The sequence below is a fragment of the Solea solea genome, assembly GCF_958295425.1.
Source record: "Solea solea chromosome 4 unlocalized genomic scaffold, fSolSol10.1 SUPER_4_unloc_3, whole genome shotgun sequence".
NCBI lineage: Eukaryota > Metazoa > Chordata > Actinopteri > Pleuronectiformes > Soleidae > Solea > Solea solea.
Genome location: NW_026704011.1, coordinates 274,222 through 295,361, shown reverse-complemented (window position 1 = coordinate 295,361; position 21,140 = coordinate 274,222). Strand labels below are relative to the sequence as shown.

Sequence of the window (21,140 nt, the reverse complement as noted above, 5' to 3'; positions counted from 1 at the left end):
ATTTATTGTAGCAAACTCAAGATAGGAGAAAAACTTTAAAACACATGGTAGATGATGTGTGCAGAATATGATAACAAATCCTTCAACGGTGTTGCCATGACAACACTGCAAAGGTTTCACTCAAAACTCTTATAACTTTGCGATAGAAGGTCCTTTTCCAACCAAATGTGCTAGGGTCTCAAGATGGACCATGGCTGATGAAGTCTATGCAAAAACTGTACATTTTAAAAACAGCGCCTCCTGGTAGAAACAGAAAATACAACAAATTCACAATTCCCTTATAACTTTTACACACTTCTTCACATCATACTCAAAATTTGTGAACAAAAACAAAACACATTGTAGATGATGCGTGCCTAATATGAGAAGAAATCGTTTAACGGTGTTGCCTGGCAAAAATGCAAAGGATTACCTAAACTGAGCGATTCAATTATGCAATACCATTTTTCGCCACATGATGGAGGCATTTGCCTACAAATCTATCAAATCTAACATTTACAGTTTCTCATGCTGTTCTAACAGGGATTGGTGTATCCACTTGAAACTTGATATGTGAGACCTCAGACCCGTCAGGAACATGTCTATAAAGCAGTAATGCCAAAGTCAAATACAAGGGGGGCAAAAATAAAAAAAGTGGAGGGCTGGGCTGGTTCAATGTTTATTAAAACTTGCAATTATTGCACATATTGAACCAATACCAATACCACAGCCTATATTGCACTTAATCATTAAATTAAATTAAGCAAAACATAAATAAAATCAGTTGCAATATTTTCTCAAGGCTCTTAACAAATTGAAAACGTTTTTCCTTCTTCTTTTTTTTTAACAGGTAAACAGCAAAATGTAATTTTCCTTCAAAGCTCAATGGCAAGATAAATGCACAAATGAAACAGCATGCATTATAAGAACAAACAATGTGCTGCTCTGATCCTCACCAATGTCTGTCTTTTACAATGTCCGATCTGCACGAAACTTGATATGTGAGTCAAGGGACCTTCCATGAACACGTTTACGCACACGCTTTTCACCCAACAAGAAGTTGGCCATCTTAAACAGGAAGTGGCCTTTAACTGGGCTGTACATTGTCCTATCCCCACAAAACTTGATATGTGAGTCAAGGGACCTTCCATGAACACGTTTACGCACACGCTTTTCACCCAACAGGAAGTTGGCCATCTTAAACAGGAAGTGGCCTTTAACTGGGCTGTACATTGTCCTATCCCCACAGGACTTGATATGTGAGTCGAGGGACCTTCCCTGAACACGTTTACGGACACGCCTTTCACCCAACAGGAAGTTGGCCATTTTAAACAGGAAGTGCCCTTTTAACTGGGCTGTACAATGTCCGATCCGCACGAAACTTGATATGTGAGTCAAGGGAACTACCCTGAACACGTTTATGGACACGCCTTTCACCCAACAGGAAGTTGGCCATTTTAAACAGGAAGTGCCCTTTTAACTGGACTGTACAATGTCCGATCCGCACAAAACTTGATATGTGAGTCAAGGGAACTACCCTGAACACGTTTATGGACACGCCTTTCACCCAACAGGAAGTTGGCCATTTTAAACAGGAAGCGCCCTTTTAACTGGGCTGTACAATGTCCGATCCGCACGAAACTTGATATGTGAGTCAAGGGACCGTCCATGAACACGTTTACGGACACACCTTCTACCCAACAGGAAGTCGGCCATTTTAAACAGGAAGTGCCCTTTTAACTGGGCTGTACAATGTCCGATACGCACGAAACTTGATATTTGAGTCAAGGGACCTTCCCTGAACACGTTTACGGACATGCCTTCCACCCAACAGGAAGTAGGTCATTTTAAACAGGAAGTGCCCTTTAATTTGGCCATACATTGTCCAATTAGCACCAAATTTGATATGTGACACCTCAGACCCACCCTGAACATGTCTGTAAAAACGTGACCACTCCACAGGAAGTGGACACACCTGAAACAGAAAGTAAAGTCTAACATTGTCTGATGTGCACCAAACTTGATATGTGAGTCAAATATTCATTTACATACACAGCGCCACCTGGTTGCTGGAAATAAAAATACATTTCATACCTTCTCATGTGTCAAAACAGGAATTGTTGTATTCACCTAACATGTGACATGCAAGACCACAGAACATGTCTTCAAAACACATGGAATAGGAAAATGAATGTTCAAAACAGGAAATAATATGCTTTGATGATGGCAAAATATAACTTTGCCATCATCATCTGTGTTCTTGGTTGCACCTCTGGATTAATTGTCATTATGTATATTTATATATAACAAGTAAACAAATATAGAAAATGCCTAAAATAATCTGTGTATTGTGGAGAACCAAATTCACTCAATTTGTACTTGTAGTGCCAAACAAAGGTCACAGCTCCACCTGCTGGTGACATAGAGCATATCCATTGTAAGTGATTTAAATTGAATGTGACGCACTTTCAAACTTTGATCAATTTGTTTGACATGACTAATTCTGCACAACCTATGTGAATCACCATATTTTTCTTGGTGACATTGAGGAAAAACTTTATAACCATTTTAAATTGAATGGGATTTATTACTTCAGTCTTCAGTACATTTGACAGACTATACAAAACTCATGTAAAATAATATAACATCCTAATGTTAATAGTATTCATAATTATGCCATAACAATAAAAATACACATTAAGACAAGATTAAAACTGCGGTTTTACATGACATTTGGAAAAAACTACAGGACAGTGAAAGGATTATAATATGACAAACTTTTATTAACAGTTGTTATTTATATATTTTTTGCTTTTTCCTCATGATGTCAGATAAATGCAAATTCAAATAAATTCATAACAATCACAACTTCATATGGAACCTGCAGCCCAAGACACAGGTATCTGCACAGCAAGGACAAATTGGTAATTTAACATAATGACAATATTAATACAACACAACATCATCACATCACATACAACAAATACAACAGCAAATTCATATAGAGCAATAACACATTACATACAACAAATACAACAGCAATTACATATTGAGCAATAACACATTTCATAATACAACTAATACAATTCATTTACATATGGAGTAATACAACATTTGATAATACTACAAATACAATAGCAATTTCATATGGAGCTATAACACATTTTAGAATACAACAAATACAATGGCAAATTAATATGGAGCAATGACACATTTCACACATTTAAATTCACTATTTAGTAACAGATATCCAGGAACAAATTAACCATCAGAGACTCAAATAACTACACAAACATTGATTATTACAGTTGTCATGTTGGATCAAGCAGCCACAATGTGGTGACATAAACTGCCATCACTTAAATAAACACAGGACTGCCTCATGATCACTAAAGTATGTAGGCAGCACTAGTGATTCTGCTCCATTATCTGCTTGTTTAATGTAAATGTGATCAATTAAAGTACCCTTCTCTGTTGTTGCTTCAGTTACAATTTGAACAAAACCTTTTTCTGTTAAAAGTGTACATGTTGTGGATGATTTGAAAATATCATCATTAAAATCACCCATGACTGCAATGGTTTCATTTGGTGAATCTAGCCAGTCAAGAAATGTGCCTAAATGTTCTTTAAATAAGGTCATGGGATAACATGGTGGTCGATATAACACTGCAATAACTAGCTGGTGTGTAGCAAATTTGGATACTATGCACTCCAAATTAAACGGAGGGACTTCTATTATCTCACATCCTGTGTTTGGTGTAATATAAACACCTACACCACCATGTTGTTGATCTTTTAATGCAACCAATCTGGGGTCATCACTACTGTAGCATGAACTGCGTGAACAACCATGAAAACTATAACCCTCAATGTTTACTGATTCAACAGAAGACGATGCAGCTAACCAAGTCTCAGTTACAGCAATACAGTTAAGCTGTAACTGCTGTGTACACAACACCAAATCTGGCACATGTCGAGTCAAACCATGCACATTCAGCAAATAAACACTAAACTTGCATGCCCTCAATCGCTGCTGTGTCAAACTATCAACTAAGAATGGAGACATTGTCTGAATGGCATCATTAATGTCACCCCTACAATAAATCTTCTTCTCGTCAAACTTTTCAATGATCAAGCCTGACAAACTCCTGACCCGACTTAAAGCAACATATGCCTGTCCAGCTGCAAATATCTTCTCAAAACACACAACAACATCATCTACTGTGATGCCCTGAACTTTGTGGATTGTACACGCCCATGCTAATTTAAGTGGATATTGACGTCTCAGGCCGCCTTTTCTACAAGCTCTCTCCTCCTCTGGAGCAATAGCTGTTGAACCCACTAAATCAGCTGCAACACTTGGTGACTGTCTCCTCCTATCTGCACCTACATTCTCATCATCAAATTTCACATAAACCATTTTTGGAAACTTAACACCCTCTGATTGTACTATCTGTGTTACAACACCACATGCTCCATTCACCAGGCCATCACTCACATCAACATTTTGACACAACATCACACGTGCACCCTCACCTAACAACAATCGTTCAGACAAATACGTATTTTTAGCTTTAGCATGATGGCCATCAATTAACTTTAGTTTTCCTGTTCTCCTATCGTTTTGAAAATCCTGAGCTTCAATAGTGACATAGTCAGGACACACAGCATACAACCTCTGAATATTGTGCTCATTTACTTGTTGATTTGTTGCATATATGTGTAAAGCTGAGCTGACTTCACCAGTTTCACAACATTTCAAAATCTCAACATCACTTTTTAACATCGGTGTCCCTTTTCTATGAATCCTAACCCTGTTCAACAACTTTGAAAACACACTGTCTTTCTGCCTGACTACTTCTGTTAAATGCACAACTGAAAACAAAGACCACAAGTCAATATTCAAATCCTCGACATACAGGGGTTTTCCTTTTACTGGGGGTAACTGGTAAAAATCTCCAACAGCAATAACACAAATGTTTCCAAATGGCTGGTTGCCACTTTGTTTCATTTGACGTAATCTGCCGTGAATATATGCCAAAAGATTGGGATTTACCATTGAAATTTCATCTATTATCAAAATGTGCAGATCACTGAATTTAGCCCGAAGAGAATTAATTTTTTCCTCACCCAGTGGACTGTACGGTAAGCGTATATCTACTCCAATACTGAATGTGTGGTGAATTGTTGCTGCATTCAGATTGTATGCAGCGATGCCTGTTGGTGCAGTTATTAAAACACTGACATTGTCAGGATTACTGCACAATGGTGATAACAACCGAATGGACTCGTACTGAATGGCTTTAATCAAATGACTTTTACCAGTTCCAGCACCACCTGTAACAAAAACATGTAGTGGAGGTGGATTTTTCCCTGAGACCTTGTTTAAACACCACTGCCGAATCTGATAAAAAACATGCATCTGTGTATCATTTAAAGATCTAACCAACAACAAACCATCACTCCTACACATTACGTTATTCCTTTTCTCCAAATGTTGTACCTGCTCACGATTAACAGCTAAATCTGGAATATGATCCTGGTGTTCAGCCACTGCTTCCTGTCTCTCTGCCATTTCCTCCACAGCCTCTAAACGTTCCAACTCCTGCTCTGGACACAACTGACACCATGCATCTTCCGCCACACCATCTGCATTAATCCTATTCTGGATGTTTTCCAACATGTCTGCGTCAACTTCAAATCGGCTCCTATTCAAATCAACTACTGACTTTACTGTATGTACAGATCCATCACAAAACAAAACATTACCATTGTCATAAAACTGTTGGAACGTTTCAAAACCCTCTGGTTTTAACTGATCATCAACACGATACGGCATGAACAACTGCAATCTACTCAAATGAAACAATTCTGGATTTTTTGTTTCAGAGAACCGAGCATAACGCACTACAGCAGGTTGTGTTCTGACTCTCTTTGTGACAAAACCACAATTGTTGCTCAATGCAATTTTAGTTTTGCAGTTTTCATTTTTACTTACGACACGATACTCAGAAGCAAATGTTACAATACACATGTCATTAAACGTACTGTCATTGGGCCTGTTCTTATACCGGTCAACTAAACTGGTCATCCACATCTCTTCTGTGTTAATGTCATCTGTAGTTGCCCTTTGTTTTAACACATTTAAAGGCAAACTCATCTTTACTATATTCTCCCCTGTTGGTACAAACATGACCTTTCTGGAACACTCCTTCAAATGCATGTTAGTCAACCTATACACTGCTTCCTGAGCACACACATCCCTGTTATGCAAATATACACCACCAAGTTTTTTCAAAGCCTCTTTAGCACTAACATTACCATCTTTAGCTGCTTCCCTTTGGGCATTTGATAACAACAACCCCATTTCCTTTTCTGCCTTTGAAATGTATGAAATTATATACACCACACATGCATAGGCATCCACCACATACTGGATGTCCAAGTTTGCATTCCAACACTTCAAAAGCTGCTTATTATACTGATTAACCCAAGCCTCTTTCACCTGCCTCTTTAACACTACTTTTGTACCTGTAGTTGTTCGATTGAATGCATCTTCAAATGCTTCCTGAGTTACATTTAAACTTTCAAACAACTGTTCCACTGTATCAAAGCTCTGATTTTCATCAGAGAGTGCTTTCTTAATTGCTTCCAAAATGTCATGAGCCCTTACTTTACGCGCCTTTCTTTCTTTAAAATCACGCTCTTTACAATTGAAACACACAGTCTCTGTTGAATCTGTTTTTTTACAATTACATTCTACTATCTCCTCGTCTACTTTAAGACGACTTATAAATGTTTGTGCAGATGCTGGTCTTGGAAAATTGAAACGACAAACTGTGTTTTTCTTTTTACATGTTTTTGAGTGGCGCTTTGAATGCACCTGCACAGATGACACAATGTCCAATAATGTCTCATCATCAGAGGGTAGTTCACATGTAACATATTTGTCAATAAACTCAACTACCTCTTCATCTGTGTTTTTGTCAATTAAGGGAGCATTCTCGATCCAAAACAGGCAATGAACATGTGGAGACCCGCGCTGCTGAAATTCAACACGATAAAAATAGTCCTTGATTTTACCTATAGGGTTTAAGGGAGACATAAGGACCTCCTTCAAAAAACAATGCCACCGAAAATCAAACATTCTCGCCGCAGTTACAGGATTACGACGCAACAACTCGCATTTGTCTGCCCACTCTAACTCCTCAGCTGTCTGTTCTCTCCCTTCCTGTTTCAAAATACTACCAAGTAAGTTAGTCCAACGCATGTCTGCAGCAGAAAATGAACAAAACCAAGTGGGTACACCCAGCTGACGCACACAAGCAAGTAAATCACGCTGAGCTGCCTGCCAAAATGAAGGGGTACCTCTAATAGGCTTAAGGAAACGATAACCATCATCAAACTCTAACAACTTCCTTAAAGACTCCTCATTATTCACCAAATCCTTAACTCTCTTACAAACCTGACTTCCTTTGCCTTTCCTCAAAGCTATGGACACATTCGACACAACCTGCTCCAATTCTGACATGTACTGTGCGAAAAAAATATACTCCACATTCTGAGCAAACCTGCCATCAGCATGGAGAATCCGATTATTAAAATAACGCGACAATGTCAAACGTTGCTCTCTATTGTCATGAAACACAGAATGTCCCTGTGGAAACAACACTGGAAAACACTTTGCTTCATTTTCACGATTAGAAAGTAACTTCACAGGGTTGTTACCTTGTGCTGGAGCCACATTCAAAACACCCTCAAAATACTGATCTAGCGCTTCCTGACCAATATCTACAGGCATAAGACAAGTGTCCTGAAACATACAGTGTTGCTGCCTGTCATGCAACAGCTCATCCTCACCTTCATCCACCTCAGTAGGTGTTTCATTCTTTTCTAAATTACCATCACTTTCCTGTACTAAACTTTCAAGCTCTTGTTCCCGACAAAACTCATTCAACCAGTCTTCATTAAAATCTACATCTTTATAATACATGTTATTCTGTTTTAAATACAACAAAGCCTGCCTTATGCGCATTGGGTCAACAAACTGATACTCATAATGTCCTTTGTATGTTAGCTTTCGCTTCAGTTTGACACGCAACAAAGACCCCTCCATATTGGAACGAGGAAGCAAATTATTTGTCTCTACAATATTTGCTGGAACACACGTCACCGGTCCATGAACACCATTTTGTCCTCCTTTAGGCAATGCCAAAACCTTCATAAATGGGATATGCAACGCAATCAAATGTTGCTCTAAACTATTTAAACAAGCCAATTCAGGAGGCACAGCATGGACACCTAAATTATTGACTACACACTCAGGAGGAAACTCTTTTCTATTTATCTTAGAATTACAATTATAACAAATCCACAAGTGTCCTCTAGGGGAATCCAACAACTGACATGAAGTTGCACAGTTCTCATTACATTTATGTAAATACTCCTCTGAAATACATTTCTTTGCAATTAACGCCATGTCTGCACTCTTGTTATAATGACTTATTTTACAATTCAAAACCTGCTTTTTAAACAACAACCTTTGACAAACAGAACACACAAAATGTGGTCCATCTGTCACTTTAGACAGAAACTGCTCCATCACATAATCAAAATCTACTGCCTGGTCTTTCAATAGCTGCCTTTTCACTTTGCTCCCTGCTCTAACACTCTCCTTAAACTGTGGATTACTTTGGTACTTCCTTACACTATTAATTTTTTTCTTCTGTCTGTAGCTGACATTTAAACAGTACTTATTTTTGCTCATCTGTTTCTTTTTCTCTCTATAGCTGACATCTTGTGTATACTTTACTTTACTTAATTTTTTAATTTTCTCTCTATAGTTGACATCTTGTGTATACTTTACTTTACTTAATTCTTTCATTTTCTCTCTATAGCTAACATCTTGTGTATACTTTACTTTAATTAACAACTTCATTTTCTCTCTATAGCTAACATCTTGTGTATACTTTACTTTAATTAACTCCTTCATTTTCTCTCGATAGCTAACATCTTGTGTATACTTTACTTTAATTAACTCCTTCATTTTCTCTTTATAGCTAACATCTTGTGTATACTTTACTTTATTTGACCCTTTCTTTTTCTCTCTATAGCTGACATCTTGCATGTATTTTACTTTAGAACGTTTCTGATGTTCCAACTTCTCTAACACATTGTCTCTACATTGAATTTTATTTTTGAGCCACTTTTTCCTTTTCAAATAATTAGAAAAACTATAGTTTACATTAGAAGTATACATTCTAGCTGTTGCCTGTACCTCTACTTTACTGTGCTGTCTAAGATTGTAGCCTTTTGTACCCTCACCTACTTTGCAGTAACCATAACAAAAATGTGACTGTGGCTGATGAACACAAACAACAGTCTCATAGTGGTTACCATTGACATGTTCTAAGTACACTGCCTGACTGGAACACTGGCTATTCTTACAACTATATTCAAGCCAGCGATCACCCGTGTAAGTGAAAATAGAAACTCCTAAACAATCTGCTGCTGCTTGAATCTCAACCTCTGTCGCCCAACTGCCGACATAACGCATCCTTGACTTAATGACATATTCTGAAACTGACGAGAACTCACTTCTCAAAATGCTCTCATAAGCTACAGCATTATCTTCTAATTGTTTAACTACAGCTAATCTAATTTTCCTGTGATTCTTTTGTGAACCACACACAGCTTGACTGACTGATCTAAAAAAACAGTTGCCATCACCAACTATTGTGTCCTTTTTGCACGGAGCCCCCAACACACCAACTATTGAAAACACATTGTCGACTTTCTCTGACTCAACATGTAATTTGTCACATAAAGTTCGAGCTACATCATTACGAACAGGGTTAAACACCAACTCCTTAACTGTAACCTCACTAACAAATGCTACATCTGAATCAATTGGGTCCCTCCTTTTAACCCTCTTTGAAGTACGAGAAGGCATTGTAGTAGCCTTGCGCTTTGCACCAATCTTCCCTGAAGATGACTGGCTAGCACCACCATCTACTTTGACAGTGACACGAACACCAGCAATCTCAAACAACTTCTGTGTCCCTCTGAATCCTGCAGCAAAACAGCTAACATGCTGAATCAAGTGTTCAAGACTACTAAAATACACAACAACACTCTTTCCTTTGGGATGCACCATCCCATCTGCACTGCGTGCATGAGAGTCAACAACAGCAAACTGTTCTCCTTCCCTAATAATCCCACAAGTACGGGATAAAAATGTGAAAAAGCATGTGTCATATTCCATACACATCTTTTTCAAACCGTCCTTCAGAGTTGTGCACACACCTGCATCAATAAACTCTCCATCAACCACATTGACATCCCCAGTCACAAAGTCACCATACGCAAACTCATAACTATGGCCACGTCTATCTAACTGCTTTGGTAACTCTGGAATACATGGGATAGTGTGCCCACCACAAATCAAGTTATTGTCACGCAAAGATGTGTAGATCTTGTCACCACAAACAACAGCATCGTCCAGATGTCTCGTTTGCCAAGAAAACACACTCTTGGTCTTATGCATTGCCATGGCAGCCAAACTTACTGCCATACACTGTACACCTCTATATTTAAAACGCTGATCCCCCTGATGAAAGGATCCCCTCACAGAACGCACCCCAAAACTTTGCGGCACAGTATCAAAGCACCCAAAAGAAATGGAACCCTCACTGTCTGTATCAGAGATCACTGTGACCTCATCTACACCTGCACCAACAGACCCTGAACCTTGGGCTAGTGGCAAAGTATCAGTCCACCCAAAAGAAATGGAACCCTCACTGTCTGTATCAGAGACCACTATGATCTCCTCTTCCCCTGAACTAACAGACCCAGCATCAAACGTTACCGGCAAAGCATCAAAAACAGCGACCTTACTTTGGATGAGGTCTGGGGAGCTGTGCAGAGGGGGACAGTCTTCAATGGTCACAGGTGATGGTCCACTCATCACCTCCACAACATCTGCAGCTGCCCCCTGCTACAAAACACACTGAATGTTAGACTCACACATGACTTCACAATAACTTCATCACAAAGTTACAACTGCCACAATGTTTGAGCACTATTAACACTAACTAAATTCTTTATAAGATCATAATCTAAATAATGACAAACCTGCTGAGAAGTACGCCTCTTCTTGAAGACAATGCGTCTGCGGGGACGCTCCACAGGGACCTCCTGATGAAAAAAAAACACAAATCAATCTTATTACACATTGTAACACAGCTGTATTTGTACATTTATAACAGCCTGGACTTGTGATACTTTTATGGGAATCAAATATTGGAAAATTCAACATTTGCATATGCAAGTCAATCTTGACCATCAACTACTAATATAAACAGTGAAATTTGTTTAACAGAATACATTTATATACATTCACACAATCTGCCCTTACCTCCACAGCCTTGGGCACTCCAGGCCAATCCCCCACCTCCACCTTAGACAAAAACAAAAAAGAACACAGCAAACACATTAACTGCATGCTCTTCCACAATTTACTGCCCAACACCAGAAATAAAATGTAACACGCTCAACCAGCTGGTTCCCACAGCCCTTCCAACTTACAGTATGAATAAAATAACAAGGTGTTGCATAATCCATTCATAAAATTATACAACTTTCACACAATGTGCACTTACCGACACAGCCTTGGGAAGTTCAGGCCACTCCTCCACCTTCACCTTAGAAAAAAAACAGCAAACAAATTAATTCCATGTTCTTACACAATTTACTGCCAAACACTAGAAAACAAATACAACTTCTCAAACCTTCTGTTTCCCACAGCTCTTCTTTGGAGCAAAAGGGCTCCTAGGACGCTTGACCCCCTAAAAGAATAATAACAAAATGCTTAAATTGCAACAACTTCAAATAATGACATCAGTCTTGACAGTTCATTTTTCCAAATTGAATCATTGGCTAATAAACACTCTTTGCATGCACATTACCGTTGGTCCCTTGGCAGAAGTACTGGGCTCCTTCTGATCAAGATTGCCCGGACGGACACTGTCCATCATCTCCAACATTGGTGGGCTGAACCACACAGGAGTGAGAGGGATGGAACAATCCTTGTGAGACAAAAAAGAAAGAATTTTAGTAACAACTTCCGTTGAGAAAACATACAGATAGATACATCAATCAATAAACATAGATATCAAAAGGTGAATTAAAAAACAAAACATACCCTGAGCTGAACCTTCCCTCCCTTAGGGGGCGAGCTGCTCCCCTGTAATGAAAAATATAATTTTATACATGTACATTTTGACCATTTGTGCAGTGAATTGCTTGGAAATGTTTCTGTTTCTCCTAAAACACAAAGTGTGCAACTCATTTACCGTCCTGCGTGGTTCAACCACCTTCCAATCCAATGGGTTGTGCAACGGACGTGGAGAGCGGGCCTCTCCAACCACAACCAACCTCGGAGCCAGACGAGGAGCAGGAGCAGGAACAGCTGGCAACATGCTACGCGACTCCTCCTGTGCAACAGCCATCGCTAGCTCCAGACTGGATTTGTCGCATAGCAATGTCACCAGCGTCCTCATCCCAGATCCATCACTCAGGTGCACCTGCAAAAAAATGAGATCAAACTCAAATTAACAGCACTGTCAATACTGTTGCTAATCTGCAAAACAAACTTTGTCAGATCAACTTATTAATAATGATGATAATAATAATAACACATTTCATTTATACAGTGCTTTAACAAACTCTGAAAAAAAACTAGTATATATGTAAAGGTAAGAAAGGACAATAAACAAATCATTTCCACTTACCCCATCCCAACTCCACAGGTCACGCTGGCTGAGAGGAAAGAACTCTGCAATAGAGTAGTACCTCACACCTAAACAAACAAATATAATGTTTGTTTAAATAAAATAAAATCTGTTTGCATCATATTAATTTAAAAACATTCTGAATGTGACAGAAATGATCTTTCTCCATATGCCATAAAAGCCAATGACACGTACAACTTGAATTAGACTGAACTAAATATTTTTGGGCCATACCCTTGCGTGCAGCCACACGGTGAAACTCCTGGCGAAAAAGTTCCTGCAAGTCCTGATCCACGTTCCGGCGCGGAGGGAAGTCCAGGACAAACAACTATAACAACACATAACATTATTTAAAAACAAGCAATATAATAATCACAAACATGCATTGAAATAAAAAGAAATTATCTACAACAGCCTATAAAGCCACATTCATTATGATTGGAAAGACGTGAACATATTAAAATAATCTTGCCTTCGGCCACCGAGACAAGGCACTGGTGAGAAGCTCCTCAAAGTCCACTGCAGCCTGATCCAAAGTCCCCTTAGTCAAGTTGTTGCTGGGCGCAAGAACACAAACAAGGTCAGGTGTCCTGGGAAGGACTGCACTCACCATCTCAGTCCTCAGGTCCTTGGCGTCAGCCCCTGGCGTTGACATGAGACCAAAAGAAAGCTGCTTGTGCGAAATCTTCACATGGCCATCAACAATGGCGCGCAGGTGGGAATCACCGACAAAAAGAACAAACTATAACAATAGAAAAGATTTATTTAAGAACATTAATAACTACGCCTCACATAAATAATTATGTTTGTAAATTCAAAATCAATACCTTCTTGTCAGGTGACTCGGCTGGGATGATCATCTTGTGACTCCTGCCAGTCAGGGGTGAAACTGGCCAGGTGCTCACACGGTGGCGACGACCAGTACCACGACCTAGATAAAAAGACAAAACATTAAAATAGAAGAACACATCACCCAAATACATTGTGCACGTACAAAATACATTAAAGACACTGACCACATGCACTCTCCAAAGAAAACAGGTGAATACATACGTGAGGGACCACGTGTTGGTGGTGGGAAGCAAGTGGTGGGGACCAGAGGCGCAGATGCCACCACTGCTGCCAGGCGTTCCTCCATGCTCTTCTTGGCCGCGATGGAACGGTTGTGCTTCTTCAGGCGAGGCATCTTCACCTAACCAATAGAAATACAAAAACTCACACAGAAACAGTAAAATATATACCAGAAAACAGTTGTATTAAATGAACGAAATAATTTAAACCAATTCCTGTTCCTCTGTAACTTTGTGACGTCCCTGGAAATTCAATCCACTGTAAAAAAACAAAAAAACACATACAATTGTAAAAAGCACAATTACAACATCACTCCCTTTACTCCCTTTTGTGAGATTCCCATACAAGCACTCAAACACACAGTTACAGACTGTAACACTTCCAGCATGTTGTTATTGTTCCTCATAATATGATCATAACTGTGTTGGATTACTATGTCGACTGTACTTTAATAATAATTTATGGTTATAAAGCTTAGTATAAATATAGGACTTAATAACAATTACTTTTAACTGGCTACTGCCTAGGTGCAGTACCCAGAGTGAGTGTTTCCAGGGATTCCAAAATGTTTTTCTCATGCTGTAATAAGCCACTGTGTGTTTTCAGAACGTTATGTGACTACATTATTATTAGCTAGGTAACTCAGTATTGTTGTTTTAAAAAGCAAATGTTACACATATCCAAACCTGTATTCAATCAGAAGCTCGTATTATAAGCTGTAAGGGGAGCAATATGAATAACAAACCAGCCTGATGTGCAGGTCAATTGCTAAGCTGTTAAGGTCCTTAAGCATAATTGGTCAAGGTAAAGGGAACAATGACAAAGCTGATGTGCTTTAATAATGTGCGAATGACGCAGCTTTGTCTATGAAGCATTGACTGTGATGCTAATAATTTGGTAACTCCCTGAACACATCATCCTCATTCAGTTCAACAAGCGGAACCTATCTCTACACACACCATTTAAAGGTAGACAAGCTTTGTCTACTTTTGAGGCAATTCCCAACACTTACCTGACACCCCCCCCAAACACAGTCAGTACAGTTTTGCGAAATTCTCACACAAACAATCAAACAACCACAGTCCCACACTGTTTCACCTTGTACACGTTCTTATTGTTCCTAATAATATGATCATGAATCTGCTGGTTTACTGTACCAACTGTACTTACTAATTTACAGCCATAATATACTATTTTTAATAAACTTAGGATAAATTTAGGACTAAACAACAGTTACAGCCAGAGTGAGTGTTTTCACACATACTGGTGGTATACAGTAATATGTTGTTTTGATTTCTGGTCGTTGTTTTCACCCTGATCCACAAACACCACAGCACTGGCAGAACTTCATGTTTCCAGGACAACTAACCCAGAAAAAACACACGTGACATCATGATTACATGACCACCGATTGTCAAAATAAGTTTCAGACGTAATGCTACGCCTTAAAAACAGATTGTCACCCACGAGATCCTCGCTCGTGGGCTATGGAAAAGTCTACAGCTGTGGAATGGAATAACTAGTTCTTTTGGTGTGTGACTGTGGTGGACTCAAATGAAACTTGGGCATGATGGGTAACATCACTGCCCCTGCCCAAGGGCTATGCTCTATGCAGAGCATAAAATACATCCATGCGACACCGCAAAAATTTTGTTCAAACATAAAAACTGAAACAAAAAACGACAAAAACACACATCCCACAAACTGTATTTGTGATACAAATAATGAGACTTATTGAAATTACTCCCGTCTGCTTTGAACCATGTATAAAGACAAACTGCATCTAACATGTTAACCATTTGTACAGCCATGCTAGATGCAAACAAAGACATGGTCACCAGAAAGCAAAAACAGTGATTACATTCTTTTAAATTAATCTGTTCATTGGCATCGTTCTCTCTGGCCATGAAAACAAAGAGCTATGTGAACTGATATGCCAACAGCACTTACCTAAAATTATCCGCTGGTTCTGCTGATGAAGTCCAGTACACACAAAGAAGAAAGACCTTTTAACCGTTGAAGAGACTTTGAAAAAGATGAAATTCGCTCAAGTGCAGTCCACTGAAAGCCAAGGCCAAGTAGAACCACGTGCTGTGTAGAAACTACACAACTGAAGGGCACAGTCCTAACAGAGCTGAGTTTTACCTGACAGACGTGGTAATAGACCAATCACAGACAAGTTAGGGGAAAAGAGGCGTGGTTTAAAATGCACCAATCAAAAACTGGTTATAAGAATTGAACACAAGTGTAAGTCATTTCCAGTCTGTAGCATTTATTGTCATGACTTTTTTTCCTCCAAATGTGAAAATAAGAAAATCATTTTCCAATTCCTTTACTTTAGCATGGTTTTCATTTGTGACCGGCCAAAACAAAACCAGCAACTACTTGATGATCAGACTCCTATGGTTATCTATAAAACAAAACTATACACATTCTCACTTCATTGCTTAATATTTGTATATTGTTTCCATTTCCAGATTGTCTACTTGATTATTGTATTATTTTATTTAATATTTTATTTCATTCCATCTCATTGCCTATTTACCTGTTTATTTATATCCTTATCTTATGCCTTGTTTCCACGGCTGTATAACAATTTTTCTTTGCATGGAGCATTTAGACGACAAAAAAAATTCACCCAAGGAAAATAAAGTGTTCTGATTCTGATTGGCCCACAAGAAGTTGGGGTTTTTTCATGGTGGACACTGTATTTAATAGTCCACTGTGCGTTTCGAAACATTATGGCTACATTATTATTAGCAAGCTCAGTGTTGTTGTTTTAAAACAATGTTACACACATTGAAACTTGTGTTCAGTCAGAACACTGCATTACAACCTGTAACAGGAGCATGTGAGCATCTGCTGTTCATATGAATAACAAACCAACCTGATGTGCAGGGCAGCTCACAGGTAAAGGGAACAATGGCAAAGCTGATGTGCTTGAATAATGTGTGAAAAACACAGCTTTGTATATAAAGCATTGACTGTGATGCTAATGATTCAGAAACTCTCTGAACACATCATCCTCAATCAGCTCATTCAGCAACAGACTGAACCAGCACACCAACAATGACACACTTTAATGTATTTTTTATGATATTAGAAATGTGTATCTATATTTGATCCTTCTAACTATGATTATACTACATATCTTGTTTCCCATTTTTATGACAAATATACTCATGTTTTATTTCACTTTAGTTTTTTCTCTGAAAATCCTCTCTTCATAGAACCATTGGGATCCCAAGACCGTCAGGACGAACAAGGTTAGGTGAAGGGTGCCAATGGTGAGGGGTTAAGATTGTGTGTTGTAGGTGTTGGTGGCAGATATTGACGCCTTCAGAACAAAGGTAGGGGGATGACATCTTTGAAATAGTCAAATGTGACTCGCGTAGCGACGTGGACGCACGGACACTCGCGAGCCCTCAAGCTCGAACCCGTTCATTACCGCTTGCGGTACTAGTTATTATTATTATTATTAGGGTTCGAGCAACAAGGTTGCAAGAACCCTATTGAAACCGCAAGGATTATTCCGATTCTTCTTCTTCACCAAAGTAAATCGCGTTTTTGAGGCCCTGAACATGCCCCAAAACTCACCAATTTTTGCAACCGCATCAGACCTGGTGTAAATTTACGTTTATTAGTGTTTCGGGGAATGTGCGTCAAAAAATGAAAGTGGGCGGGGCAAATACCTGCTCCACCCCCTAAAACGCGTGGGCCTGAGAAGCACGTTTTATGTACATGCACGAAACTTGGTACACGCGTTCCTTAGGTCGGGCCGGTCAAAAAAGTCAGCGTAGCCGAAGCTCTAAAACGAACAGGAAAGCCGCCATCTTGGATTGAAAGTTCATTTTTTGATGATTTTGGCCATATCGCACCATCGGTATTTGAACGAACTTGTCCTAGAGCTTTCATGGGATCACCTTTAAACTTGCTGAGGTCACTGTGGACAAGTTGAGGATCTAAAGTTACTGAAAACTTTTTAATAAGTATCATGGCGTACGAGAAAGGGGCCGGCAAAGTTGATGAAAATTTCAATTTTTCGCCACAGGCAACCAAACTCTAATAACTTTGCGATAGAAGGTCACATCCCAACCAAATTACCTAGGGTTGATGATGGACCATTGCTGAATAAGTCTGTGAAAAAAACGTACATTTTTAGCACAGCGCCTCCTTGTGGTAACAGAAAATACAAAAAATACACAATTTCGGTAATAACTTTTACATAGTTAATCGTATCAAACTCAAAATTTGTGAAAATGTTCAAAACACATGATAGATGATGCGTGCGTAATATGATAACAAATCGTCCAAAGGTGTTGCCATGGCAACACTGCAAAGTCAGATATTTGTGACAAATAAACAAACTGCTACAACTTTGCGAATCCGAGTCCAATCTGAACCAAACTTGCTTGGATTGATGATAGTCCAGCCCTGAAGACGCCTATATGAAAATATTCACTTTCAAAAACAGCGCCCCCTGGTGACAGCAGACACTATGACGCCTGGTATTTGAATGAACTAGTCCTAGAGCTTTTGTGCGATCACCTTCAAACTTTGTGAGGTCACTGTGGACAAGTTGAGGATCTAAAGTTATTAAACGTTTTTCAAAATGTCGCATGGTTTTCGAGATAGGGGGCGCCAAAGTTGGCGTTCATTCATATTTCTCACAACAAAAGGCAAAACTCTTACAAACCGTAAAACTTGTCCTCCTGAGGAGCACGTTGAATGTACATGCATGAAACTTGGTACTCACGCGTTCCTTAGGTCCAGACGGTCAAAAAAGTCAGCGTAACCGAAGCTCTAAAACGAATAGGAAAGCCGCCATCTTGGATTGAAAGTACATTTTTGGCAGATTTTGGCCATTTCGCACCAATGGTATGTGAACGCACTTGTCATAGAGCTTTAATGGGATCCCCTTCAAACTTTGTGAGGTCACTGTGGACAAGTTGAGGATCTAAAGATATTAAAAGTTTTTCAAAATGTCGCATGGTTTTTGAGATAGGGGGCGCCAAAGTTGGCGTTCATTCATATTCTTCACAACAAAAGGCAAAACTCTTATAACCCCTAACACTTGTCCTCCTGAGGAGCACGTTTAATGTACATGCACTAAACTTGGTACTCACGCGTTCCTTAGGTCGGGACGGTCAAAAAATTCAAAGCAGCCTATGCTCTAAAACTAACAGGAAAGCCGCCATCTTGGATTGAAAGTACATTTTTAGCAGATTTTGGCCATTTCGCACCAATGGTATGTGAACGCACTTGTCATAGAGCTTTGATGGGATCACCTTCAAACTTTGTGAGGTCACTGTGGACAAGTTGAGGATCCAAAGGTATCAAAATCTTTTCATTAAGTATCACGACGAACAAGAAGAAGGGCGGCAAAGTTGGCGAAAATCACGATTCCTCGCAACACACAACAATTTCTTATAACTTTGCCATGGAAGGTCAGCTATTAACCAAACTAGTGACAATCGATGATGGGCCCTTGCTAAAGATGTCTATGCAAAAACTGTAAATTTTGAAAACATCCCCTCTTGGTGGTGGCAAACACTAGGAAGTCTGGTATTTCGCAACACACAACAAACTCTTATAACTTTGCGATTGAAGGTCAGATCTTAACCAAATTTGTGATGATCGATGATGGGCTTTTGCTGAAGATGCCTATGCAAAAACTGTAAATTTTGGAAACAGTGCCACCTGGTGGTAACAGAAAGTACAAGTTCACAATTTCCCTGATAACTTTAACAAATTTCCTTGTATCAAACTCAAAATTTGGGAAAACATTCAAAACACATGGTAGATGATGCGTGCCTAATATGATAACAAATTGTTCAACAGTGTTGCAATGACAACACTGCAAAGTCAGATATTTGCGACAAAAAACAAACTGCTACCACTTTGCGAATGCTATTCCAATCTGAACCAAACTTGCTAGGATTGATGATAGTCAATCCCTGAAGATGCCTATATGAAAATATTCACTTTCAAAAACAGTGCCCCCTGTTGACGGCAGACAATATGACGTCTGGTATTTCGCTACAACAACAAACTCTTATAACTTTGCGATGGAAGGTCAGATCTTAACCAAACTCGTGACGATCGATGATGGGATCTTGCTGAAGATGCTTATGCAAAAACTGTACATTTTGAAAACAGCGCCTTCTGGTGGTAACAGAAAATACAAGTTCACAATTTCCCTTATAACTTTAACAAATTTCATTGTATCATACTCAAAACGAATGGAAACATGTAAAACACATGGTAGATGATGCTTGCTGAATATGATAACAAATCGTTCAATGGTGTTGACATAAGAACACTACACAGGATCCACTCTACTGAGTGGTTCGTCAGTGCAGTAACCTTTGTTCGCCACATGATGGAGGCATTTGCCTACAAATCTATCAAATCTAACATTTACAGTTTCTCATGCTGCTCTGAAAGGGAAAGATGGGGCAAAAGGTACTGCAAGAGGGGCCAAGGAAAAAAAAAACAGGGAAAATGGGAAGAGAGAAAAAGTAACAGAGGGAAAAAAGAGAAAATGCACCCTAAATTCTTATACCATCAGATGTTCTGTCACAAAAATAACTAGTTATTTCTAAAATTCAGCTTCAATTCTGATACCATCAGTTGTTTTTCACAAAAATAACAACTTATAGACGAAATCACACTGTTAGACCTCAGACCTCAGACCCGCCCTGAACATGTCTGTAAAGGATGACCTCCTTACAGGAAGTACAACTCCCGAAACAGGAAGTAAAGTCTGACATTCTCCGATCCACACGAAACTTGTTATGTAAGTCAAGGTACCTTCCCTAAACACGTTTACGGACACGCCTTTCACCCAACAGGAAGACGGCCATTTTAAAAGGACACGCCTGACATTGCGCGGGGATGCAGCTGAAAATAACCAGTACCACAAGCGGTGAATGAACGGAAGATGAGGAAGAGGACTCGCGCTGCGACGTGGACGCACGGGGACTCGTGAGCCGTCAAGCTCGAACCCGTCGATTACCGCTTGCGGTACTAGTTATTATTATTATTGTTACTAAGTGATGACGAAAAAAAACCCATGTTAGTATTTTGTAACCTAAGAAAACCAATGTGATGTAAGTAATTATTGAAAAGGCTATTTATTAATTTAAATAATTAATGACACTGAAGTCATTATTTAATGGTGTATTTATTAATATAAATCATCTAAAAAGGCTTGGGTTTCTAGTAACTAACTGGTGCTAACTAACTCAGCAGCCAGGAGTCACACTGTGAGTGGCTAATTGGAAGAATCAGTAGAGG

The 21,140-nt window shown here is 39.2% G+C and overlaps 1 protein-coding gene across 1 annotated transcript; it reads right to left on the bottom strand.

Moving 5' to 3' along the window:
* Positions 1–10,701: 10,701 nt before the first annotated feature.
* Positions 10,702–16,238, bottom strand: LOC131449248 (uncharacterized). The gene is made up of 15 exons (XM_058622090.1): positions 15,792–16,238; positions 13,824–14,099; positions 13,598–13,701; positions 13,243–13,512; positions 13,005–13,098; positions 12,771–12,838; positions 12,333–12,563; positions 12,182–12,223; positions 11,946–12,065; positions 11,769–11,825; positions 11,640–11,681; positions 11,396–11,437; positions 11,113–11,175; positions 10,847–10,975; positions 10,702–10,734 (listed from the first exon to the last, which is right to left on the bottom strand). Exons 2-15 carry the CDS (start codon positions 13,954–13,956, stop codon positions 10,702–10,704), a joined length of 1,428 nt encoding a protein of 475 aa, XP_058478073.1. The 5' UTR covers positions 13,957–14,099; positions 15,792–16,238.
* Between the last annotated feature and the right edge of the window lie 4,902 nt (positions 16,239–21,140).